General features: G+C 39.3%; 1 protein-coding gene across 1 annotated transcript in view; it reads left to right on the top strand.

Annotated features, from left to right (window-relative positions):
• LOC144597735 (ryanodine receptor 3-like) overlaps positions 1–25,100 on the top strand; it is a 308,708-nt gene that overhangs the window by 132,378 nt on the left and 151,230 nt on the right. The window contains exons 41-52 of the mRNA XM_078407262.1: positions 3,588–3,861; positions 4,508–4,622; positions 10,976–11,108; positions 11,795–11,898; positions 14,865–15,000; positions 18,803–18,983; positions 20,374–20,476; positions 20,673–20,793; positions 21,117–21,286; positions 21,914–22,134; positions 23,507–23,597; positions 24,698–24,838. Coding sequence (XP_078263388.1) covers positions 3,588–3,861; positions 4,508–4,622; positions 10,976–11,108; positions 11,795–11,898; positions 14,865–15,000; positions 18,803–18,983; positions 20,374–20,476; positions 20,673–20,793; positions 21,117–21,286; positions 21,914–22,134; positions 23,507–23,597; positions 24,698–24,838 — 1,790 coding nt within the window. The remainder of the gene's footprint in view (positions 1–3,587; positions 3,862–4,507; positions 4,623–10,975; positions 11,109–11,794; positions 11,899–14,864; positions 15,001–18,802; positions 18,984–20,373; positions 20,477–20,672; positions 20,794–21,116; positions 21,287–21,913; positions 22,135–23,506; positions 23,598–24,697; positions 24,839–25,100) is intronic.

The raw sequence follows: 25,100 nt of genomic DNA, 5'->3' as shown, positions 1-25,100 counted from the left end.
TTGGGCCCTTGGATGGAGTTGAGGGGGGAGGTAAAGGGACAGGTGTTGCATCTCGTGCGGTTGCAGGGGAAAGTACCCGGGTTTGGGTAGGAAGGGACGAGTGGACCAGGGAGTTACGGAGGGAACGGTCTCTGCGGAACGCAGAGAGGGGAGGGGATGGGAAGATATGCCGGTGGTGGGGTCCCGTTGTAGGTGACGGAAATGTTGACGGATGATTTGTTGGATCCGCTGGCTGGTAGGGTGGAAGGTGAGAACGAGGGGGATTCTGTCCTTGTTGCGAGTGGGGGGAGGGGGAGCAAGAGCGGAGCTGCGGGATGTAGAAGATACCCTAGTGAGAGCCTCATCTATAATGGAAGAGGGGAATCCCCGTTTCCTGAAGAATGAGGACATCTGTGAAGCCCTAGTGTGAAACACCTCATCCCGGGCGCAGATGCGGCGTAGACGGAGGAATTGGGAGTAGGGGATAGACTTTTTGCAGGAGACCGGGTGGGAAGAAGTGTAGTCCAGATAGTTGTGCGAGTCAGTGGGTTTATAGTAGATGTCAGTCACTAGTCTGTTTCCTGTGATGGAGATGGGCATTTATTTGGAAGGCCATAGAGATGTGGGGATAAAGGGAATTGATATGGAAATCTACTACATTTTATTTATCACTACCCTTAATATTTACACATGTCATATATTTTTACTTTGCAACCATTAATTTGACTAATAAATATATTCTTGTTTGTATTTCCTGTTTAAATATTGTATTTTATATCCAAAAGTATGCTATGACCATGAAATGGGTCTTGGCAACTGTCAGTCAGTATATTAAACACCTTACATTTACAAATCCTAATCTATAAATATATAATATTCTAGATTCCTACAATGTAGAGTAGTGTGGACAACTCTACATAGGTGAAACCAAACGTAGATTGGCTGATTGCATCATGGGGCACCTGTGTTTAATCCACAGGGGTGATTCAGAGGTCTCTGTTTCCAGCTACTTTAATTCTTAATAAAAGGTACAATTTGCTCGAGTAACTCACTATGTCAGGCAGCATCTCAGAAGAGCGTGGATAGATGACGTTTCCGGTCGGGACTCAGTCTGAAAAAGAGTCCAGACCCAAAACACCAACCTTGGGTCCAGACCCAAAACACCACCTATCCATGTTCTCCAGGGATGCTGCCTGACCCGCTGAGTTACTCCAGCACTTTGTCTCTTTTTTTTGTAAACCAGCATCTGCAGTTTCTTGTTTCTACTTTAAATTTCAATCTCGTTACCACTCTGACCTATTTTTCTGTCAGCACTGGCAATTTTTGTTATTCATGATCCAAATGTATTATTAGCTCAGTTTCTCCCTTTCCATTATTATAGTCTTAACTTATTGATCATGTCCTACATGATTATACTTCACACCATTTTGTATTCATTCGTTTTCTAAATGACCTCATCTCACGGCGTTCTTTCTAATATTATTCTCTCTCTGTAAGTGACCCCATTAGCCCATAATCTCTACTTCTTCCCTCAGCAACCATGATCCCAGATTTCCAGCATCTTAGTTTTTCTATTTTCATCTCATAAAGCTTTGTTTTAGTGGCTTACAAATTGATGTGTGACCAATTTAAAACTACAAATATAATGTACATACTTTTAATTAAAATATTCAATAATGAAACTTAACTAGACTAATTATCTAAGTGACTTCCAAACCAATGGATGGATCAATCATTACATTGTTTAATTCAGACTGTTTATTTCAGTAAAGTGTATTCTAATACAGAACTTAATCATGAGCAATAATTCTTAAATTGAAGTTTCCTCAAAGGGGTGAATAAAACAACAACAATTTCTGCCAAGAAGCATTTAAATCTGGCTGGACTTTGAATGGCTCAACAAGAATTAAATCACAGTAAACCAAGACATTTAGAAAGGGGAAAAGTTGTTACTTGTTTACAACATGAGGACATTGGGTACTACACATTAACATCTTCAGATAAATGCCAAGAATAATTAAAGTGATTCTGTATTACTTATCAGAATTGTTATAACTCAAAGATTAAAATGCAGAAAAATAATATGCACATTTAATTTATTTATGGCAATAAATCATTGAGTTCGAACACCATGAATTTGAGGAGTGATTGAGCAGATGTTAAAACTCGAAACCTCTATTCTGGCTTTGTGTTTAAGATTATTACAAAAATGGGCTTTCCTTCAAGCATGTAGCAAATAGTCATTGAACAATTATAACGGAAAATTTAAGATGTTGAGTTTCTTATTCCATACTTTCTTCAATTTCATTTAAACTTCATTTCTTAACTTTGGTTTACTAACTATCTTATTTACTTAAAAATGCAACATGATACTAATTTTAGTTGATTGATTTTGAATGTCTCAAATGCATCTGTAGTTTTAGGTAACTCTTTGGCAAAGGGATGCTTCAGTTTTATGTTTCTAAACAGTTGCAACTTATCTCTGATACATGGAATAAAAATTAAGCTGCTTTTCATTGGAAGCCCTTCAAAAGAAGCACAAAACAAAATTTTCAGTGAAGCAGGAGAAAATGCTGGATGATTGCTGTCATCTCATTTGCTGTCTGTTCCTATTGAACGATGTCTGGTGTAAACCATTTGCCTCAACTGGTCTGTATAGGTAATTTTACTAAGGCATTCTGTTTGAGGCAAATCTATCATATTATTTTATTCCTTTGTTCCTGACATCTTTTATCGTCCTTTTCCCACGAATATCAAAATTATAAGTTGCAAACTTTTTAAAAATAGCATCTGGTCCAAATTACTCTTCTTGGTGATGGTGGCAATATATTCAAAATAATTCAAGATAATTAATGTTTCTGCAGAAAGAGTATTGGAATTTAAATGCTGGATAAAATATATACCACAGCTATATTATATACCCTAGAACCTAAAGATGTTTTTACCCTACATCTGGGCATGGTTTATCAGCTTATCCCCTTCACACACCATTCTCTGTCTCTTTGCAAGTTTGGAACAGAATTGGATCTAATTGTCACTTGGGAGTTGAGACAGAGTACTGTTTGCACCAATTTCCTCCCCAACACAATGCAACAACTTTTAAAATATGATCAAATGCTGACAAAATGATATTCAAAGTGAATTTAAATAATAGATTAAAGTATTATTTAATGACTCTATGAACAAGGAAGCCATTGTTTAATGGATGTAATTTACACAGTTGACATAATTTCACCACTTAATGCATGACTTTTACTTGCGCGCCATATCCTTTCCCATTGAAGTTCAAGTCACTCATCCTCCTACCACACTTCCAGCTCTCACCTACACCTGGTGCATCCCCTCTGATTCACACACTTCCAACTATAACAAAACTTTCACCATCAAACCTTGCATTTCTCCAAACACATCCATTTAGTTATAATCGCAAAATCTCTGCATAAAGACTCTTGCATACTTCAGCACACTCTGGTCCCTCTTTAAACTATTCTATTTTATCCTTGTTGCCAAATTATTCATTGTTTTTGTAAAGTGCTTTGAGGAATTCAATATACTGAATTAATTCTCTAAGTGTGAATAACTTGAATTCTGAACTCTTTCTGTTTCAGCCAACCTGTCGCAATTAGTCTCACAGACTATTGTCCACTGGTCCCAAGAGTCGTACATTCAAGATGCAGAGCTGATTAAAACTATGTTTAGCCTTTTGCGCCGACAGTATGATGCAATTGGTGAGCTCCTGCAAGCTATGCGGAAAGCATACACCATCAGCGCTGCATCTGTCCAGGAAACGGTCAGTCTGTTGGTCTCCCTTGGACAGATTCGATCCCTCCTGAGTGTAAGAATGGGAAAACAAGAAGAAACATTAATGATTCGCGGATTAGGGTATGGAGCCATATGATATTGTTTGATGTGTCTGTTATTTTGCCATATAAAGCAAGAAATGTTTTTTTTAATGTTGTAACTTTATCGTTTGGGGTTCTGAATTGTCTTTTCGATGGAAATAACAGGCCAAAAGGCAAAGTTGCAAAAGTAAACATGGTAGTCAGGTCAAGTGCATGTGTCAGAGAGAACCCTCTGTGATGGTATGGTGAGGTTATATGGTCAAAACCCAAGTTGAGATCTGGTTTTGTGTTAATCTCAGTTGTGGTGGTGCTATGACTAATGCTTGTTAGTGAGGACTTTCACTGAGCAGACCACTGATCACTCCTGATCATTGTTCAATATGCCATGCTGGAGTTTCACAACTTTGAACTTCAGTAAACTTTGACGTTACCTGTTCTGTATTGTTTAGACAATAGTCTGTGAATATTCACTGTTCACAAATCATTGATGGTTACATGATGAGATGACAGGAAGTGGACATTGTTGGGGAAGCAGATTTGGGAAGGTGCTCATGTTTCCAAGGAAAGGTGAGAAAATTGTTTCTAAAAAGAAATTGGAATCATCATTGAAAAGTCATATTTTATGTAAGGCATTATCAGTATGTTCTTCTTTGCAAATAGCCAATGACTTAATCCATATTCTTCAGGGATATCATGAACAATAAGGTATTCTATCAGCATCCAAACCTGATGAGAGTGCTCGGTATGCATGAGACTGTCATGGACATCATGGTGAGCGTCCTTGGAGGAAATAAATCACAGGTAATTTGGATAGAAGAGTTAAATATGTTTACAAAATGAATGATTCCCCAAGGGAAATTTGATGTTGACTCTCAATACTTATTTAAGTTTCATGTATTGATTTTTTAAAACTAATTCAGTATTAATTGTGCAAATCATTCTTCAATGCAATTCAACTTATTGTAAACGTTTTGCTCCTGAACATTTTCTCAGTATGCAAATGATTCTCCCACCCCATTGGCTGTCGCCAACCTCCCCACATAACCCTTTCTCTGAAGCTACCTTTTAGCTGCTCTTCTTTAGTTCAAGAGACAGTGGTCTCTGACTGAATCCATGCCTCTATTCATCAGCATCTATAAACAACATGCTGGTCTCATGTAAAATCATAAATATCAATGTTTGCAAGAAAAGACAAAGTATTGGAGTAACTCAACGGGTCAGGAGGCATCTCTGGAGAACATTGTTAGGTGAGGTTAGGACCCATCTTCAGACTTTCTGTCTTTTCATCTCTGGTGTTTGTCCATCTGCCTATCAAAAACCCCTCTCACCTGTACCAACCCATCAGGTTATCTACCAGGTTTTGTCCTGGCCCTCCTCTCGTCCAGCTTTTTCTCCCTACACCCTACCCCCACAGATTGCCTGCCCTATCCATTTTCTTCAGAGATGCTGCCTGAGCCACTGAGTTATTCCAGCACTTTGTGTCTTATTTTACATTCAGTGTTTGTGCATTTTCATAGAACAAAGAAAGAGGTCATTCAGCCCATTGAGTCAATTCCAGGTCTAGAAGCAAATCCCTCAATTCTCCTAAGCTAAGGGTAATTTGATGTTGCCAGTATGCTTGCCAATTTGGACATCTTTGGAAAGTGGAAGGAAACTGGAGCACCCGGTGTTTCTCAGAGGACTACATACAGGCAGCACCAGAAGTCAGGATTGAACCTGGATTGTTGGAGCTGTGAGGAAGCAGATTGTCCTTCTGCGCCACTGAGTTGGCCAAGGATGCGCTTCTTGATCACTTGCATGCACCATCTGAAACTTTTTGTTCTAGAGGAATGTATAATATCTTCCAAAAATGGATGTAGTTGTGAATGAAACATTCATTCCAGTTGGTAATCTAGAGGGCACAGAACTAGATTCCTATCTTATTGTGATATTTGGCAGTGTTTTCGAGAGTAGAAAGCATGATAAAGGCATGTACATTGGGCACCAATATTTAAAATGAAAGGGGATTTTTGGTCCTTAGGAAAATAACAATGGACATGTTAGACGGACAAAAAAGCAGAAAGAAGAGTTTAGTCTAACAAAAAGTGAAGTAATCTATTTTGGAGGCAAACAAAGCAAGGGAATACACAATAAATAGTTGATTACAAAAATGGTGGAGGAATGGAGACTTCAGAACTCATGGCCAGAGACCGTGAAGCTGAGCAATTAAGAAACAGTCACTTCCAGAGTTGAATAATTTTAGCTATGAGGACAGATTGTTCAAGAGTCAAGAGTGTTTTATTGCCATATGTCCCAAAACGGAACAATGAAATTCTTACTTGCAGCAGTGCAACAGCTATGTAAATATAGTATTCTGTAAAATCCATAATAAGCAACAAAAAAAGTTCTACATAAAAAGTTCAAAAAAAGTTATATATATATAAAACAGACAAATAAATAAATAATAATAGTGCAAAAATAATGCCCCCAAGACTATATAGTTCGGAACCTATTTGAAGGTTGTAGTCTTTAATAGCCTCATGGTTGTAGGAAAGAAGCTGCTCCTGAACTTAAATTCCTCCATTTCTTCCTCGACCGCAGAACCAGCCAATTTCCCTCTACGAACGCACTCCTCTGCCTAGCAGAGCTTGTCCTCGCGCTCAACAACTTCGACTCCTCCCACTTCCTCCAAATCAAAGCCCCCTATATGCCTGCCTCTTTGTAGTGTTAAAGAAAACTTTAAAACACATCACAAAAATCGGGTAAGGCAATCAAGACGATTTAAGAGCGGCAAATACAGTGATAAATGGGAGCAATCTAGCAATTGCTCACCGAACAAAGATTAATCTGCTCCTTAAAGACAGAATCTCCCTTTGATGTGCTGTTTACTGTTGCAGGCACTTAAGTATTTTTACCTCCTTCAGAACTATATAGACTGAAAAGTTCAAATACCTTGGAATCTACGTGACTAGGAAATATACTTCTTTATTTAAATCAAATTTCCCTTCTTTAGTTACTAAATTACATAGAAATATCCAATTTTGGAAAACACTCCCCATTTTACTAGCTGGTCGAATTAATGCTATAAAGATGATCTTTCTCCCACAGCTACTATACTTATTTCAAGCAATCCCGATACACCTTCCAAAATTTTTTTTCAAAACAATTGATTCAATTATTACTCATTTTATTTGGGATTATAAGACCCATAGAATAAATAAAAGACATTTATGCAAGTCTAAAACTAATGCAGGATTCGCGTTACCAAACTTCCTATTTTATTACTGGGCGGTTAATATTAAAAATATAACCTTCTGGCTGGACGACATTGATCGGCAACCAGATTGGTTAAAGTTGGAGAAGGAGGATTGCTTACCATTTGACATTGGTGCGATCTTATTCGCCGCAATATCTTTGAATAAAAAAACATATGGAGGAAACCCGATTATACATAGTGTTATCCGTATTTGGAAACAATTAAAACTCACTTTAAAATTGAGTAATTTATCTTTCTTCCTACCCATTGCAAATAACCCTTCTTTCAAACCATCTGTCTCAGATAGAGGATTCATTCAATGGAAAAGTTATGGAATCAAAATGGTGAGAGACCCTCTTTTCAGGAATTACAACAGAAGTATGGATTACATGCTAATAATTTTTTTAGATATTTACAACTCAGAGATGATGTAAAATCACATACGCAAGAATATAGATTTAGAGGCCCAGGAATTCTTGATGAATGCTTGAACCGTCACTACAATACAAATAAATTAATATCTTATATTTATAATACTCTTTTAGATACCGACATTCCGTCATCAGAATCATATAGACGAGCATTGGAGGACGAATTGGCTCAACCCATAACGCAAGACATATGGGACGAAAATTTACAACACATACATCAATGCTCGTTAAACACTCATTAATACAATTTAAAATATTACACAGACTACATTATTCGAAGACAAAATTAAACAGGATCTTCCCAAGTATCTCCCCTATTTGTGATAAATGTCAATTTCAAGAAGCCAATTTAACTCACACTTTTGTGACTTGCAAATTTTTGGATCGATATTTTAAAAATCATTTCCAAAGTTATCGATAACCAACTGGATTTAGATCCAAAATTAATTATTTTAGGATTATCAGAACACATTACAAACATTACGCTAAGTCAGGGACACTTTCTTGACTACAGTTTAATAACTGCGAAAAAATTAATACTTAAATTTTGGAAAAAAACAGTAACCCCCACAATTAAAATGTGGATTACGGAAATGACCGAGACCTTACATTTGGAAAAAATAAGGTTTGCCTTAATTGACAAACCAGATCTATTTTTTAAAATATGGTCTCCATTTATTGAATTTTTAAAAAAGTAAATGGGTTTGTCACAAAACTAAAATTTAAAACTAAAGTTAAAACTTGAGTTTAGGGTTGGATGTACAACTATACTCATTAACTCCCGGATCTATCCCCATAATCTTTATATTTGTAATTCTCTTTTTTCTTTGCTTTCTCTCTATTAGTTTATAGTCTTTTTTTTCAGTCTCTTTTCATCTTTATTTTTTCTTTAAAAATTTAAAAATTGAAGCTATGTAAGAATTCTATAACCAGTTTGTCGTTTGTTATTATTTGTACATATGCTTTAAAAAATTTAAAAGAAAAAAAAGAACTATATAGACTTGGGGGCATTATAATAATTATAAATCATGCACCTCCGAAAGACACAGATCAACAAGCGCATCTCAATTCCACCCCAAGGTAGATAAACAAATGTCCTGTTACCCTTTCGACCTAATTTTATTATTTTACAATTGTGATTTGTCCTTCACAATAGGGTACATCGAACAATCCCTGTTCCAGGCTAACATTGGCCCTATCGCCGAATTCTATCACCGCAACATTGATGACTTCATCGGGGCTACATGCTGCACCCATGCAGAACTCATGGACCTCTTTAACATCACAACCATTTTCCATCCTGCTTTCAAATTCACTTGGATCATCTTCGACACCTCCCTCCCCTGTCTTGATCTCACTGTCTCCATCACAGGAGAGAGATTATTGACTGGCATCTATTGCAAACCCACTGAGTCCCATAGCTATCCAGACTACAATTCTTCCCACCGTGCCTCCTGCAAAGATTCTATCCCCTACTCCCAATTCCTCCGTCTACGCCGCATAGAGTCATAGAGTGATACAGTGTGGAAACAGGTCCTTCGGCCCAACTTGCCCACACCGGCCAACATGTCCCAGTTACACTAGTCTCACCTGCCTGCACTTGGTCCATATCCCTCCAAACTTGTCCTATCCATGTGCCTGTCTAATGTTTCTTAAATGTTAGGATAGTCCCAGCCTCAACTACCTCCTCTGACAGCTTGTTCCATGCACCCACCACCGTTTGTGTGAAAAAGGTACCCCTTAGATTCCTATTAAATCTTTTCCCCTTCGCCTATGTTCTCTTGTCCACGGTTCCCCTACTCTGGGCAAGAGATCCTGTGCATCTACCCGATCTATTCCTCTCATTTTATAGACCTCTGCCTGATGAAGGCCAATGTGCCAAAAGCCTTTTTGACCACCTTATCTACCTGCGACTCGACCTTCAAGGTACCATGCACCTGCACTCCTAGATCCCTCTGCTCTACAACACTCCCCAGAGGCCTACCATTCACTGTGTAGGTCCTGCCCTTGTTAGACATCCCAAAATGCAACACCTCATATTTCTCTCGATTAAATTCTTCAGCCTACCTGGCCAATCGATCAAGATCCTGCTGCAATCTTTCATAATCATCTTCACAATCTGCAAAACCACCCACTTTTGTATCATCAGCAAACTTCCTTATGTTCTCATCCAAATCATTGTATAGGTCACCTCTGCCCCAGAAGAGATCTCAATTATTTAACAAACTGAAACCCTAGCCCAAACTGAAACCCTAGCCCATGCACCAACTCCTGAGCCACACATTCATTAATACTACCTTCCTATTTCTACTTTCACCAGCACATAGCACTGTACAGAAGCCTGAGGCTATTACCAAAGGTCCTGCTTTTTAACCTGTTACCCAACTCTTTATATTCACTCTGCAGGAACTCATACCTTTCCTACCCATATCATTTGTGCCAGCATGCACAATGACTTCGGGTTGCTCCCCCTCCTCCTTGAGAATGTTCTGCAGCCACTCCAAGACATCCAGGATGCTGGAATGAGGGAGGCAACACACCATCCGTAGTCTTGTTTGCTGCCAGAGAATCTCCTATCTGTCCCCCTCACTAACGAGTCTCCTATCACTATGGCTTTGTCTGATTCTTCCTTGCTGTGCCTCAGAGTCAGGCCCAACGCGACAGACCCAACACTGGCTGCTCTCCCCTGATAGGTCACCCCCCCCCCCCTCCCAACTGTAATCAAAAGGGTATACCTGTGTTGGAGAGGAAGGAGAGCAATTGCCATGTGGGTTTCCTGCACTCCCTTTCCTGGTGGCCTCCCCATCTATTCTCTGTCTGTACTTCAGGTGTGACCACCTTACTTGGCATGCAGCCCTCTGTTCTATATTTAGCCAAATTTGTGTTAAGCAGTCCAGGCAAAACCTGTTATCTAGGGACAAAAAGGCAACACTTATTGTTTCACATCTTGACAAGCAACAAATGACAGAATGTTTGTGAAACATCAGAATCTCCAGAAAACATTTTGGAGCTCAAATGTTTAGCTCAAAGATTTTTTAAAACACGTACTTAATATTTCAATACTCACTGATTTTCTAAAATTGGACGCTGTCAATCACCAATCTTTTGCTCCCATTGTTTGTAATGAGCTAAGGAGTAGTGACTTAAAGCAGGAGCAGCTTCACCATGTGTCCCAAAAAAGCGTGTGTACCATCTAGAAACAAAACTCAACTTAAGTCAAAAGTGCAGCAAATTATCTAAAGTTTTCAGTCTCCTTAATGTAATAAACATCCCAATTAATTTGAATTTTAAAAAGTACTTTAAAAATAAAATTCGAATGGACCACCCACTGAATATAAATTCAACAGCTGAAGGCATTGGCCACGACAGGATAATTTCTAACTATATCTCCTCTAATTACCTACTTTCAAGATATTTTGCTTTTGTATTGGTTTTAAAATTTAGTGTACATTTTTGTAATAGCTTGCGTTTCTGTTATCTGTACGTAGGTGATTGCGTTCCCTGAAATGGTGGCGAGCTGCTGTCGATTCCTGTGCTACTTCTGCCGTATCAGCCGCCAGAATCAGAAGGCCATGTTTGATCATCTCAGTTACTTGTTGGAAAATAGCAGTGTTGGACTGGGTATCTAGTTTAAATTTAACTGATGAGATCGTTTCATGTGAATAGATAGGTGTCACTGTACTGACCTTGTGTTGATGGGTAATGGGTCAAGGGTGCACAAGATCTCTGGTTTCTGTATTTATGTTAGTCAAGCAGTAATATTTTCCTTCCCTCACACGTTCAAATAGTTTGGAAGATCCTGTTAATGCTTTTACAGTTTCATATTAGAACATATTCCTCAAAAATAAAAATCGGGTTTAGATATAAATTTTGATAGTTCATTTCCGAAGTGTTCTTTCAGGAGCAAGGTTATATAATCGTCTTATATTTTCAATATTTTATTCATTACCATGCCTCGTTTAACACAAAGTTCGGTGGAGATTGTATTTCAAAGAATACCTAAAATAGCAGCAATAGAAGGCAAAGCTGGTATTGTGAAAAATTAGCCTTTGAGAATTGCCCATAATGAAAGGTTGGTCTGTGAATTTGACATTAGAAGTTTGCAGTCAAGCTTCAGTTAAAATGAGAACAACTGCTCTCCATTTGTACATGTAGAAGAGGCTGCCGTCTGCTGTATGCATGTTTGAACTACAACGTTATTTTGTTGAGTGGGTTAAAGAGTCTTCTCAAATAGTTTGTAGTTATTTTGGTTTATTGTCAGTGATAGAAATTATATTATTGTAAATATATGTATTCTTTGCTCACAGCATCACCCAGCATGCGAGGTTCTACTCCTCTGGATGTGGCAGCAGCCTCTGTAATGGACAACAATGAGCTTTCTCTGGACTTGCAGGAACCTGACTTGGAAAAGGTAAATCATGTAATATATGGGTCAATTTCACTTTCAATTATTTTTATCCTTGAGCATTTTGAGAGCATCCTTACCACAATTTCAACATTTCAAATTATCTTGGGGACAACTGCCCATCAATCCCTTGTGGGTTTAAAAAATGTCAACTCGGGTAAGTGTTGATGAGTTTCAGAATATCTGGCTGCATTGTTGTTGCTTCATTCCACACACAGTAAGTAAGGAGCAACATCATTAAAAGCTCAGAAGTTATGCTTTCTGGTTGAGTATACTTTCATTCAGTTGGTTTATTTTTGGATACATTATTTATTCTGGTATTTCACTTCAGTATTTGTTTAACCCGCTCTTTGCTGGAATTATTGGCAGTTCCCAAAACACCACTAGAGGGAGTTGGCAAGGAGGGAACACCATTGAAGATGGAATAACTCAGAAGGATGGTTGGGCGGGCGGGGGGGGGGGGGGGGGAAGGGATCAGAACAGTTTCACAGGTTTCAGAATAAGATAACATTTTGATTTTGTGCAGTTTATTCCAGGAGCCTTAAAGCAAGTATGCAATCATAGGAAGACAAATCAGCTATAATAGTGAAACTGTTGTTAATGATCTGAGAAAGACTTAGCTGGCAGAAGAGCTTCTGCTTGTGAATATCTATCTGCCTCTTACTTAAGCCCGAAAATGTATTGAGGTTGAGAAAAGTTTATAAGTTTTCAATCATTCTGAAATAAGCCAAAGGTGGCCCAGCACATTTGTTTCAAAAACTTTCAAATTAAATGAATGACAACGAGCCTGCCCATGAAATTAATATCTAAGCACTAGTTCTGAAACTTGTAAAGAAAACATTAATGTTGACCATGAACTGAAATAGGTAAAATTATAGGGAAAAAATACATAAACTGCTGGAGTAACTCTGCAGGTCAGGCAGAACATAGATATTGATATTTTGGGCCAAAACCCTTCTTCATATCCATGTTCTCCAGAGATGCTGCCTGAACTGTTCAGTTACTCCAGCATTTTGTGTCTTTTTTTGTAAACTAGCATCGACAGCTCCTTTCTACTAAAATTATGGGAAATCAGCTTGCTGAGTCCATTGATGGGCAGTTAGTTGTATGTAATTTGTGTTGCAGAAGCTGTGAGCACAATGCTGCTCACAACCAAATAAGTGAGGCTTTTCCCCTATGTTTTGATGCGCTCATTAAGAGCAAGGTTTTGCTCATTTTCAGCTAATGAAGGGGCGACACCTATTGGGAGTAAATTAATTGGGGGGAAAATTATCATTTCTTTCCAAATGTAAAAATACAAGACATTTGTAATTTGATATTACTAGACCAAGTGAACCCGTTGCTTCCATTCCTCGTAGAGGGGAAACAGGGAAGGGGCAAAGGTATGACTGAGTGAGCCCTGGACCCAAAGCCTCTCCTGTATTGGTGTAGTACCCAATCTTCCCCACTCAATCCCCCTTATCCCCCCACTGACCCACTCCATCCCCCCAACCCCACCCCCACTTAGCCGTCCCCTGCCCCCACCCCCACTCCCCCAGCCCTGCCTCCACCCCCATTCCCCCCTCCCCACCCCTATTCCCCACTCCCCTCCCCTCACCCCCACTCCCCCCACCTTCCTCCCCTCCCCCCACCCCCACTTTCCCTGCCCGCACCCCACTCTCCCTCACCCCCAATCTTCCCTCCTCCCCACCCCCACTCTCCCCACCCCCATTCTCCCCTACCCCCACTGCCCTCCTCCCCACCCCCACTCTCCCCTCCTCCCCACCCCCACTCTCCCCCACCCCACTCTCTCCTCCCCCACCCCCACTCTCCCCTCCCCACCCCCACTCTCTCCTGCCCCCCACTGTCCCCTTCCCACCCACTCCCACTCTCTCTTCCCCCCACCCCCACTGTCCCCTCCCCCCCACCCCCTCCTCCCCCACCTCACTCTCCCCGACCCCCTCTCCCCACCCCCACTCTCCCCCTCCTCCCCCACCATCACTCTCTCCTCCCCCCACCCCCATTCCCTCTCTACCCCCACCCTCCCCTCCACCCACTCAGCCGCCACGCCCACTCCCCTCCGTGGAGCCATTGGCGGCGAAAGCCACTTACCAGTGCCCATGCATTCAACGCTGACTGCCGACGTGCGAGTCTCTGCCGGAGCCGGGGGGGAGGGGGGAGGGGAGAGGGGCGAAGGGAGAGTGGCGAGGGATCCACTGAGCCCGGGCGGGCGGCTCTGCTGCTGCCGGCCATCTTGTTTTGGCGAGTGAGGAGAGAAGGGCAAATGAAGTCGTATGTGCCCCATTGTGACGTCATACGCTGAGCACTTTCAAGAAATGGGTTAGAAAGGAATTTTTTTAACTTTAAAATCTCTCTAGCTTTAAAAATGTTGCTTCAATTTGAATGAGAGTTGTTGGATGTTGTGCCCACGATAATGGTAAGTAACGTGGGCCAAAAAATGTGGCTGTGCGAACCACAAAGTTATGGTGCACACATACACACATACACACATACACACAAACAAACATAGAGTTTTAGTAATATATATATAGATAGATGGCCAGAAAATTCTTGATATTTTTCCGTTAATGCTTGTGCAAATTATGTTGAAAAACTACCAATGATGAAAAAACAAAACAATAAGTACAATTCTTTTTCTTTAACCTTGTGTGAAATGCAATTGCTTATTAATACAACTTTACACATATATTAAAATATTTTATTGGCTTAGTGCATTAATTTTGACAATATAAGTTCAAATGTGAATAAACTGAACTATGAAATTAGTGAAAGCTATGTTCTCTCCAAGTGCAACACTTAAAGACTATTTACACTTCTCTGGCTGAGATAATTGACTTCTAAATGTAATGTGATACCATAAGGTGGAAATATTATATTTTAAAACATCACAATGCTAAATAAAGCAATCACAATGGATAATTTTTCAAATATACAAAAGGCATAAATAACAGGTGAATGTTTGCATTTGACAGGTGGTGACCTATCTTGCTGCATGTGGCTTACAGAGCTGCCCAGTGCTAGTATCCAAAGGTTATCCTGATATTGGCTGGAATCCCATTGAAGGGGAACGTTATCTACTCTTCTTACGATTTGCAGTTTTTGTCAATGGTAGGCTTGATATCTGATTTATTGCCATGGTAAATATTGAGAAGCATTCAAAATTTCTGGCTGATCCCCACCTGTCTCAGTTTCTGCGACACTAAGGCGAAACTGGGGGTTTTCTGAAGTATTGAAACTCTCTTGTGATGCTCCCCTTACTAATGACCTCATGTGAATAGTAGGGATTGATGGGATAATTGTAGCTTGGAAAATTCTTGCCAGTGACATGCCTTTTTTTCCACAGTACACTGAGCTAGACATGAAATTGGAGTGGCAAAATGAAGCTAAAATTTTAATTTCCTTACAGATTGTGGCATTCCTTGGGGAAAATATAAGCATTTATTACAAGAAAATTCCTCTGTTGGCCTTCGCAGCCTGAGTTCCAGCTGAGGACCTTAAAAGAATTGGCAAATAAAATAAGAAAATAAGAACCGACGAAAATATGAGTAGGCCACAAGTCCCCTCAACCCTCTCCCACTATTTGATATGATCATGGCTGATCAGTCCTAGGCCTCATCTCCTCTTATGCGACAGTTCTCCATGGATCTTAATTCCACAATCTTTCAAAAAATGGACTTCCTCTGTGACAGTCTGTCTAGTCCTTTCTTCTTTTTGTTATGTTTAGTATGTGTTAAAAAGTATGTTTTAGTGTTCCTTGGCTTGTTTTATGTGGGGGGAGGGGGTTGGGAGAAGCTTTTTTCAATCTCTTACCTCGACGGAGATGCAATTTCTTTTCTGTATCGTTTCTCCGTCCCCATTGCGGCCCAACATCGTGGAGTTGGTGGCCTTTCCTGGAGACCGATGGGCGCTTCAAGCCGCGGGAGTCTGTGGGACTTTAACATTGCGGAGTTTGCAATCCCTTTGCCGGAGATTGAAGCTCCAAACGCAGGGCCTGTGGACTTTAACATCGTGAAGCCTGTGGTCTCTGGTAAGAAGAGGCAGACTTGGGAACTCCATGCCATGGAGAGAGTTTCAACCGCCCCAATGTGGGAGTTTCGATCACCCCGATGGGGGCTCGATCATCGGCTGCGGGGGCTTTGATCACCCTGACTGCGGATGGTTTATCTGCCCCGACCGCGGGAGACAAGAGGAAGAAGTTTGAACTTTATTGCCTTCCATCACAGTGAGGAATGAGAAATCCACTGTGATGGATGTTTATGTTAACTTTTATGTGGTTGTGTGTCTTGTTGCTTTTCACTTAGTATGGCTGTACGGTAACTCAAATTTCAGCACCTTAATTGGTACATGTGACAATAAACTGACCTTGATATATCCCCATTGATCTAGCTCCCAACAACTTTTCAGGGTAGAGAATTTTAGAGATTTACCATACTGTCAGTGAAAGAAAATTCTTATGCACCTCACTTCCAAATTGCTCCCCATCATCTTGTAAACGTGTCCCGTCCAGAGAATTTGCTTTGGGTGGAAACATCTTGATATCAACAGTGCCATATCCACTCAATGTTTCAATAGGTTCACCCCTCCAAAGAAAACAATCTGCAGAGTTGATGAGTTAGTTTTAATTTTCCAAGATGTCTTTGAGTTGGGAAAGTTTACATTAGTTTGGGGAAAAAGTAAAAGTAACTCCTTTATTTAAAGAGTGAGAGAATGAGAAAATAGGAAATGACTGTTCGATTAACACTTGTCATTGGCAAAAAATGTTATAGCTGTTATTAAGTTTGGCATAAGAAAGCACTTAATAATAAAATCAAGGTAATTAGGTAAATTTAATAATGTACCACACCAAATGTTACTGCCATAAATAAAAGCTATTTTGCAGGAGGTTACAGAAGAGTATACACCGATGAGCCAAAACATTATGACCACTGACAGGTGAAGTGAATAACATTGGTTATCTTTCAATGGCACCTGTCAAGGGGTAGGATATATTAGGCAGCAAGTGAACAGTCAGTTCTTGAAGTTGATATGATGGATGCAGGAGAAATGGGTAGGAATAAAGGCCTGAGCGACTTTGACAAGGGCCAAATTGTTATGGCCAGACGACTGGGTCCGAGCATCTCTGAAACGGCAAGGCTTGTGGGGTGCTCCCGGTCAGCAGTGGTGAGTACCTATCGACAGTGGTCCGAGGAGGGACAAACCACAAACCGGCGACAGGGTGTTGGGCACCCAAGGCTCATCGATGCGCGAGGACAACGAAGGCTATCCCATCTGGTCCAAACCGACTGTGGGAAGACGACAAGCTGGTGGAGGGAATGTGATGCTCTGGGCAATGTTCTGCTGGGAAACCCTGGGTTTCCGGCCATTCATGCGGACGTCAATTTGACACGTGTCACCTACCTAAACATCATTGCAGACCAGGTACACCCCTTCATGGCAATAGTATACTCTGATGGCAGTGGCCTCTTTCAGCAGGATAATGCGCCCTGTCACACTGCACACATTGTTTGGGAATGGTTTGAGGAACATGATGAAGTGTTCACAGTGTTGCCCTGGCCTCTAAATTCTCCAGATCTCAATCCGATTGAGCATCTGTGGGATGTGCTGGATCGACAAGTCCGATCCATGGTGGCTCCACCTCGCAACTTACAGGACTTGAAGGATCTGCTGCCAATGTTTTGGTGCCAGATACCATGGGACACCTTCAGGGGTTTTGTAGAGTCCATGCCTCGCGGGTCGGCGCTGTTTTGGCGGCACACGGAGGACCAACAGCATATCAGGCAGATGGTCATAATGTTTTGGGTGATCAGTGTAGATAGTAAATGAAAAGCAAAAAAAAGCTGCTGATGTTGGGGAAAAGAAAGCAAAAATTGCTGGCCGCACTTATCAAGTCAAGCAGCTTCTGTGGAAAGTGAAATGGTGAACTACCACATTAGCCATCTGGTCTTGCCCATCAGCAGTTTTCTCTTTGTTATACCCAGCTCTCCTCCAGAAAGACTTCTGGCTTAGTAAAAATAATGGGTAGGATTTTTTCAGACTGATGAGCCTAGGTTCTATTCTTTCATTGTTACGGGGGCATAACATTTCAGGGATAACATATTTTCCAATTAGATTCAATAACAGCTTCTTCCTTGCTGTTATCGGACTACTGAAAAGTCCTCTCATGAGCCATGATGTAGTCCCTATCTCCCAACCTACCTCTTTGCGGACCTTGCAAAAAAATTCTATTTGCACATTCTATGTAACTGTAAAGCTGTCATGCTGTAATATTATATGCTGTACTCTGGTATTTTTCTCTTTGCACTCCTGTTGTACTTGTGTATGGCTTATATTCATGTGTTGTATGATTTGATTGGATAGCAAGCAACAACGTTTTTCACTGTATCTTGATACATGTGACAACAATAAACTAATACCAGTATACTAATGTACTAAAACCAATCCTAATATTTTTGATTAGTGAAAACAAGAGATGTAAGAATTTTATGTTGGTGGGTGCTCTTAATTACTTAGCTTGAACTTAATGTAGAAATTTGCAATAATTTTCTATGTCACATTAATTACAAATATTATTCAGCAAAACAAGAGACCTTTTTAATTATTTAGGAATAGTATCTGTGATAAAAGCTGTTCTAACATCCATTAAGGTAATGGGTGATCTTTTACTTAGGCACCATTTTGGAGCACTATCCCAATATTCCTTGATTCCCATAATGTTCAAAGATCTGTCAAATTCTGTATTAGACTTTTACTGTTACTTCATGGTATCTCCAAGTCAGTTACCGCGTTATTGTACATGACAAAATATTAGAAGTTCATCTGAATTGCATGCTTCTCCCTTATGTTTACCTCTCTGTAGTGGTGTGATCTTATGAAGGCATCATGTAAATATAAACCTTGCTGTTCTTTAAAGGTGAAAGTGTTGAAGAAAATGCAAGTGTTGTTGTGAAGTTACTAATTCGCCGTCCGGAGTGCTTTGGGCCAGCTCTGAGAGGTGAAGGAGGACATGGCTTGTTAGCAGTGATGAAAGAGGCCATTGAAATTTCGGAAGATCCTTGCCGTGATCTCCCACCTGTTGAAGCTGGGAAAAATGGGTGAGCGATAGTTTTCCTTTTCCATCAAGTTGATGATCTAATGGAATTGTGTACAGGCTGAATGCATGAATAAAAATTCTATAGATTTTTGCTGGGTTTTTTTTGCAATTAACATTTTTTTTTAAAACTCATTCTTGAGAAACTGATGACAATGGTAAGTAGTGATCCAGGTTGCTTTGAGGAAAAAAAAGTTCGCTTGATATTACAAACGAAAAAAGATTATGGGGCAGAAATAGAGCAAGTTAAAATAAAAAGACATGGATGAAGAAATGGGACACTTCATGCACATATTGACATTAGGCTCGGAATGACATAAAGTGCTGGTGTAACTCAGCGGGTCAGGCAGCATCCGTGGAGAACATGGGTAGGTGGCGTTTTGGATCTGAACCCTGGGAAACGTCTGCATAGTTTGCAAAATGTAAATAAGGTCCATGTGAGGTTCTCTTGGTTATTAATAAGAGCCTTTTATTTCAAACTATAATATGAGAAGCTCATCCTGACCTCATTAATTTCCTATTGGTAAACATACTGAGCACAGCAGTACAGCCCTCTGATTAACTTTATTCCATACCGCTGCTGCAGTGGAAGTGTTGGAACTATCTGCAGTTGTGCTCAAAGTTGTCAGAGTTTACAGCAGTATGCAACAAAGCAAATAAAATCAACTAACCATCAGTTGTGAATTAAATGCTTCTGAAGACATTACGGCAACATTTTGAGTTTCATAAATGATTATTTTGGGATCTGTTCTCTGATTGTTGTTTGCAGCTGCATGGTGGCTGACATTTTACTTCAATTTCTAGTACATTTCGTGTTTCATTGTTATAGATAGAATCGCATATTTATTAGTACATCCACCGTACTCTTTAAGTCCTTGTCTACACCTACCTCCCAAAGACAAAATATATATATATTTTTAGACAGTTAATGATGTTTTGTACAAGTATTGAGAAATAGAACATGGGGTTAACAGGTTGTGTAGGTTTTCCTTCCATTTATAAAGTCTTCAGTCCTAAAGCTCCTGTAACAGACACCATCATTTGGTAACAGTCATGATGTTGCATAATTGGTTATGTTTTCCTAATAAGTCAATTAAACATAACACATTTATAATTAGTGCAAAGCAAGATCATTGCATGCCAGAAATGAACTCTGTGTAAATCCAATACATAGGCATAAAACAAAGTGTAACGAGACTCTGATTTCTATATAAAACCACTCCAATTTTCTCTGTTACTTGAACCCAAACTCATTCTGTATTTCCATTGTAGCTGCTGCATCAACATGAAGAAGAAATAATTTTCACCACTGTTGTAATTATGTAATTGTACCTAATTTTTCCCATTCTTTTATATGTTTAATGTAACTATTTTAATGGCTTGTTATTTAACAGTGCTGAAGAGGAGGATGACGAAGTTGTGCACATGGGTAATTCTATCATGTCGTTCTATTCGGCTTTGATTGATCTTCTTGGCCGATGTGCTCCAGAGATGCATGTAAGAAAGTACTTTCTAGACATTTATTGAGTAATCATTACTCTTCCCAAATATATAACTAATAAAATATATATTTTGAAATATTTAATAGGTTTATAATTTATGGGAAGTGGATGTTACTTCTGAAGACTTGAGTATTTAACAATGCAGAAACTTTGCTTTTCTATTACTGTCTTTTGTGTCATTGTTCTCCCAGCTAATCCAAGCAGGCAAAGGTGAAGCTATCCGAATCCGAGCTATTCTTCGTTCCCTAGTGCCAACTGAGGACCTGGTGGGCATTATTAGTATTCCACTGAAATTGCCTGTTGTTAATCCAGGTATGCTATATATGTCGATGCATGGTGTTAAACATATTTCCTTCAGCTCTTTTAAGCAAGTACCAATTTTTTAATTGTGTTCCTCATGGACTTCCATGACATATATTGCATACAAAAATACCTTCCCACTTAGTGTCTCATCTGTAATCCCTTCACCGTGCCATGGTTTGATTTTAACACTAAGGTCTGCCGTTACTGGTTGCAATAAGGCTGTAATAATCAGAAGCAACATGTTTCAGGTGTTAAATGGGTATCACCATCTAGTGGATATTTCAGTTAGTGTATTTTAAACTTTTTTGAATTATATTCTGGTTATTTGGCAGATGGATCTATTTCTGAGCCAGCAATGTCTGCAAGTTTCTGTCCTGACCACAAAGCACCCATGGTATTGTTTCTGGATCGTGTTTATGGTATTGAGGACCAACATTTCCTACTTCATTTGCTGGAAATTGCATTTTTACCTGATTTAAGAGCATCGGCCTCCCTTGAATCAGTGAGTAAAAGTGATTTATTATCACCAGCAAGGCTGCATATATTTTATTTTCTGCAAGTCGTACTGATCCGTATTGAATTAAAATGTTATAATGGATTTATTTGATTGACTATAAATCCTCGTGTGCTCATTAAATTGATTGCTGACATATAAATGAAAGGTTTCAGAGAGTAGATGTATATTAGGGAAGACACAATGAGCTGGAGTAACAGCAGGTCATGTAGCATCCCTGGAGAACATGGATAGGTGACGATTCAGGTATTAGGTTTCACCAGATTAATACACAGTAATAGAATAATACAGACCAACAGGAGATGCAGCAAGAAACATTACTCAATGCTTCTGCACTTCCATACAGGGATGAATGGGCAGTGTTAAATAGTAGAAAGGCCATATTTTAATCGGTCTAAATTGAATTTGTTGAGTATGCCTGGCCAGAGTAATTGATAATTCAGGTCACATGCTTAAAAGTGAAACATGGTAAAGCCACAATTAAAGAAGAAATAGAATTATATTGTAGTGCTTTTTTAATGTAACTATTTTATTTAAAAAAAAACAATAATTTAAAGCAAAACAAAATTGATGTCTTTAACATTTTCATGTCAAAATTTTTTTTCATTCCAACAGGCTTCCTTAAATACAACAGAGATAGCACTTGCACTTAACAGATATGTCTGTTCAACAGTGCTTCCACTACTTACGAGGTGCGCACCTCTTTTTGCTGGGACAGAGCACTTTGCCACTTTGATAGATACCACGTTGTACACAATCTACAGATTATCCAAAGGACGTTGTCTTACCAAAGCACAGAGAGAGTCAATTGAAGAATGTTTGCTGTCAATATGCCGGTACAGATGCTTTAATTCACAATTCCAGTTCTTCAGAAGTAGATTTGGGGATATTTTAACAATCATATTCCACTTGATTAAGCTGAATATCTTTTTGGATGGTGCTAAAGAAACAATATTTAAATCAAATTTTGTTTGCTGACCTGATGCACCGAAAGATTGACAAAGTGTCAAACCTCATATTTTCCCATTTTTGATCGAAAGTCATGGTTTCTTTATGACCTCGCTCCAGGTGCTTGTTTTTGTTCTATTTAATTAAATGGTTTATTAATTATGGTTGATTAACAAAAATATCTTTCAATCTTAGAATTAAAGTGACAAATTGATCTTGTATAAATCACCATTCACTGAAGAGCAACAAGCTCTAACTACCCTTTCTATGCTGAACTGCCTCTTCACTTCATTCCTAGCCATAATTTTTAGACAGTGCGCTCTTCTCCTGGATTCCCCAATCAGCAGATCTTGTTTCTCTGTATCTACCACCAATTCCACGCCACCTCCCCCCACCCCCACCCCCCCCCCCCCCACCCCACCCCCACCCCAAGGCATATATTATTTAAAAATCTCAATCAGTAAGCTGTCTTTCCAATTTAACTCTTGAAGTCTAAGTCTGGTAAATTTATTATATTCCCCCCTCCATAGCGAACAAACCTTTCCTAATTTGCAGTGCCTAAATAATCCCATTTTTGCCTTCCTGATTTCCATCCTATGTGTACCCTTGCACCCTCTGTACTCCTCAAGGGATTCACTTGACCCCAACTGCCTATAACTAATATATGCCTCCCTTTCTTCCTGGCCAGAGTCTCAATATCTCTTGTTATTCCTATTCCTACCTTGCCCTTCACTTCAATAGGAACATGCAGACCATGAACTCTTATTATCTCATTTTTTCAGTCATCATGTTGACCCGGTGTCTCCAGATTATGTGAAGATGGACTAGATATATAGGAAAGAGGGAGTTAATTAATGTATTTTTTTCAGGAACTCTATGGAACAAAACAAAGGATAGGAACAAGAAGCAATTACCTGAGATACTCCTTATGGTTAAGAGCCACACCAATGGCTTTTTCTGAATTTCTCATTTGCTAATCTCTGTGTCGTATGCTGCCATTCATGAGCATAGCCAATGGAATTGACATTTCCTGCTGGATATATGTTGCTCTGGGGCTACCTGCAAAGAGGTTGAACTGTAATCCCCACCTACTTTCATGTAGGATCATGAGATGGCATTAATTAAACTAAACCATAGCTCCTTTTCACCTGTGGTGAAGTTATTAAACTGTGCATGTTTTCAATGATAAAGATAATGAACCAATAATTTATCAACATGTTTCTCCTCACTAAGCAACTTTCAGTTCTTATTATTCTGCAGATATCTTCAACCTTCTATGCTGCAGCCACTTCTGCGTCGATTTGTTTTTGATGTTCCCCTTCTTAATGAGTACTGTAAAATGCCATTAAAGGTATACTTATATAGTAGTTTGCATTGATTAAAAATGATGGACTTAACAATAGTTGATAATGAATGAAAATGCAATTGGGAGCCAGGTTAATTATTTGTGTTAGTAGCAAGATAAAGTTTGAGTTTTGAGATCTTATCAATTGATGTTATTGTAATATCTTTTGATTTATGCAGTACTGTGTGCTCATGGCAGTGATGTCACCATAATTATAGAATATGCTTATAGAATATGATTATAGATATCTGGGCCTGGATTTCCCAACCAATGAGAAATGTCAGTGGAATCTGAGACAGGATAGGCCTTGCACTTGGATATTTACCTGCCTCCATCTTGCTCCTGTTGGATCTTATTTCTTCACAGTCTCTCCATTGTATTTCCAGATCATTTGAGTTCTCAACTTCTGATGAGGAAAGTCAAATAGCAGTGTTTTGTTTAGGTCTACAGCGACCTTTGGCACTGATAAACAATAAAACATTATATACCTCAAAAATTATTTCAAAGTATCTCATCTAAACTTCAAGGGCTATCCCCTCCAGCTTTGCGTCAAGATCTATGCCCTCACCTAACTTTTAAGGTGCCATTCCACTGACAACAACTCTGAAGACCCAGAGCACTATGACATTCCTGACATGCAGTTTGCCAAAACATTAATGATAATAATCATAATAATCATAATCATCATCAAAATCATAATCATATCAAAATTCATTGGATGTTATGTTATTCCTCAGTCAGATATAGTTTGTGTGAAATCATACACATCATCCATATCTTTATTCACTTCCATGGAAAACCCTAAAGTGATGGTGATTAGCAGAACAGCACATTTTCCCCATCTGCTCCATTGAAAGATCACAGATCAACAACGTCTTTCTATTGATTTGTTAAATGTTGCACTTTAGGAAAATAATGATTTTGGAATATAGCATCCAACAAGTATTTATTTCATTATGAGCCTACATACATTTTATAAATATGCCTACAATTTCCAAACTGTAGCATGTATTTGGCAAAATCTGTTCAGTAGAGCCAATTGGTAAATATTTCCTTCTGAATAATATTTTCATGCTCTTCCTGTTAATTTCTTCTTTAATTTATAGCTTCTAAGTAAACATTATGCACAATGCTGGAAATACTATTGCTTGGCATCTGGGTGGGGCAATTATGGAAGTGCCTCTGATGAAGAGTTACACCTTACCAAAAAATTATTCTGGGGGATTTTGGATGCACTCTCTACAAAAGTAAGATAAAACTTGCATTCTTTAATTATTGTTTGACAATTTGGTTTACTTGGGTGATGTTGAAGGTCAGAATGTAGATGAGATTCATGTAAAAAAGGGGCAAGGAAGCATCTGCATTTTGTTAGGGCAAAATCGCAGGAGAAAATCTAAATAAGCTACTGAAATAGTATTCATGCCTCCCTACATATTATTCATTCTTGACCACCTTTCCTTAGAGTTGTGTACATTATATTGGTAACAATTTGAACTCTCAGCCGTTAAC

The sequence above is a fragment of the Rhinoraja longicauda genome, chromosome 10 (genome assembly GCF_053455715.1).
Source record: "Rhinoraja longicauda isolate Sanriku21f chromosome 10, sRhiLon1.1, whole genome shotgun sequence".
In the NCBI taxonomy this organism is placed as follows: domain Eukaryota; kingdom Metazoa; phylum Chordata; class Chondrichthyes; order Rajiformes; family Arhynchobatidae; genus Rhinoraja; species Rhinoraja longicauda.
The sequence above is the reverse complement of the archived record's forward strand: the minus strand, read 5'-3'. Positions and strand labels throughout refer to the sequence as shown.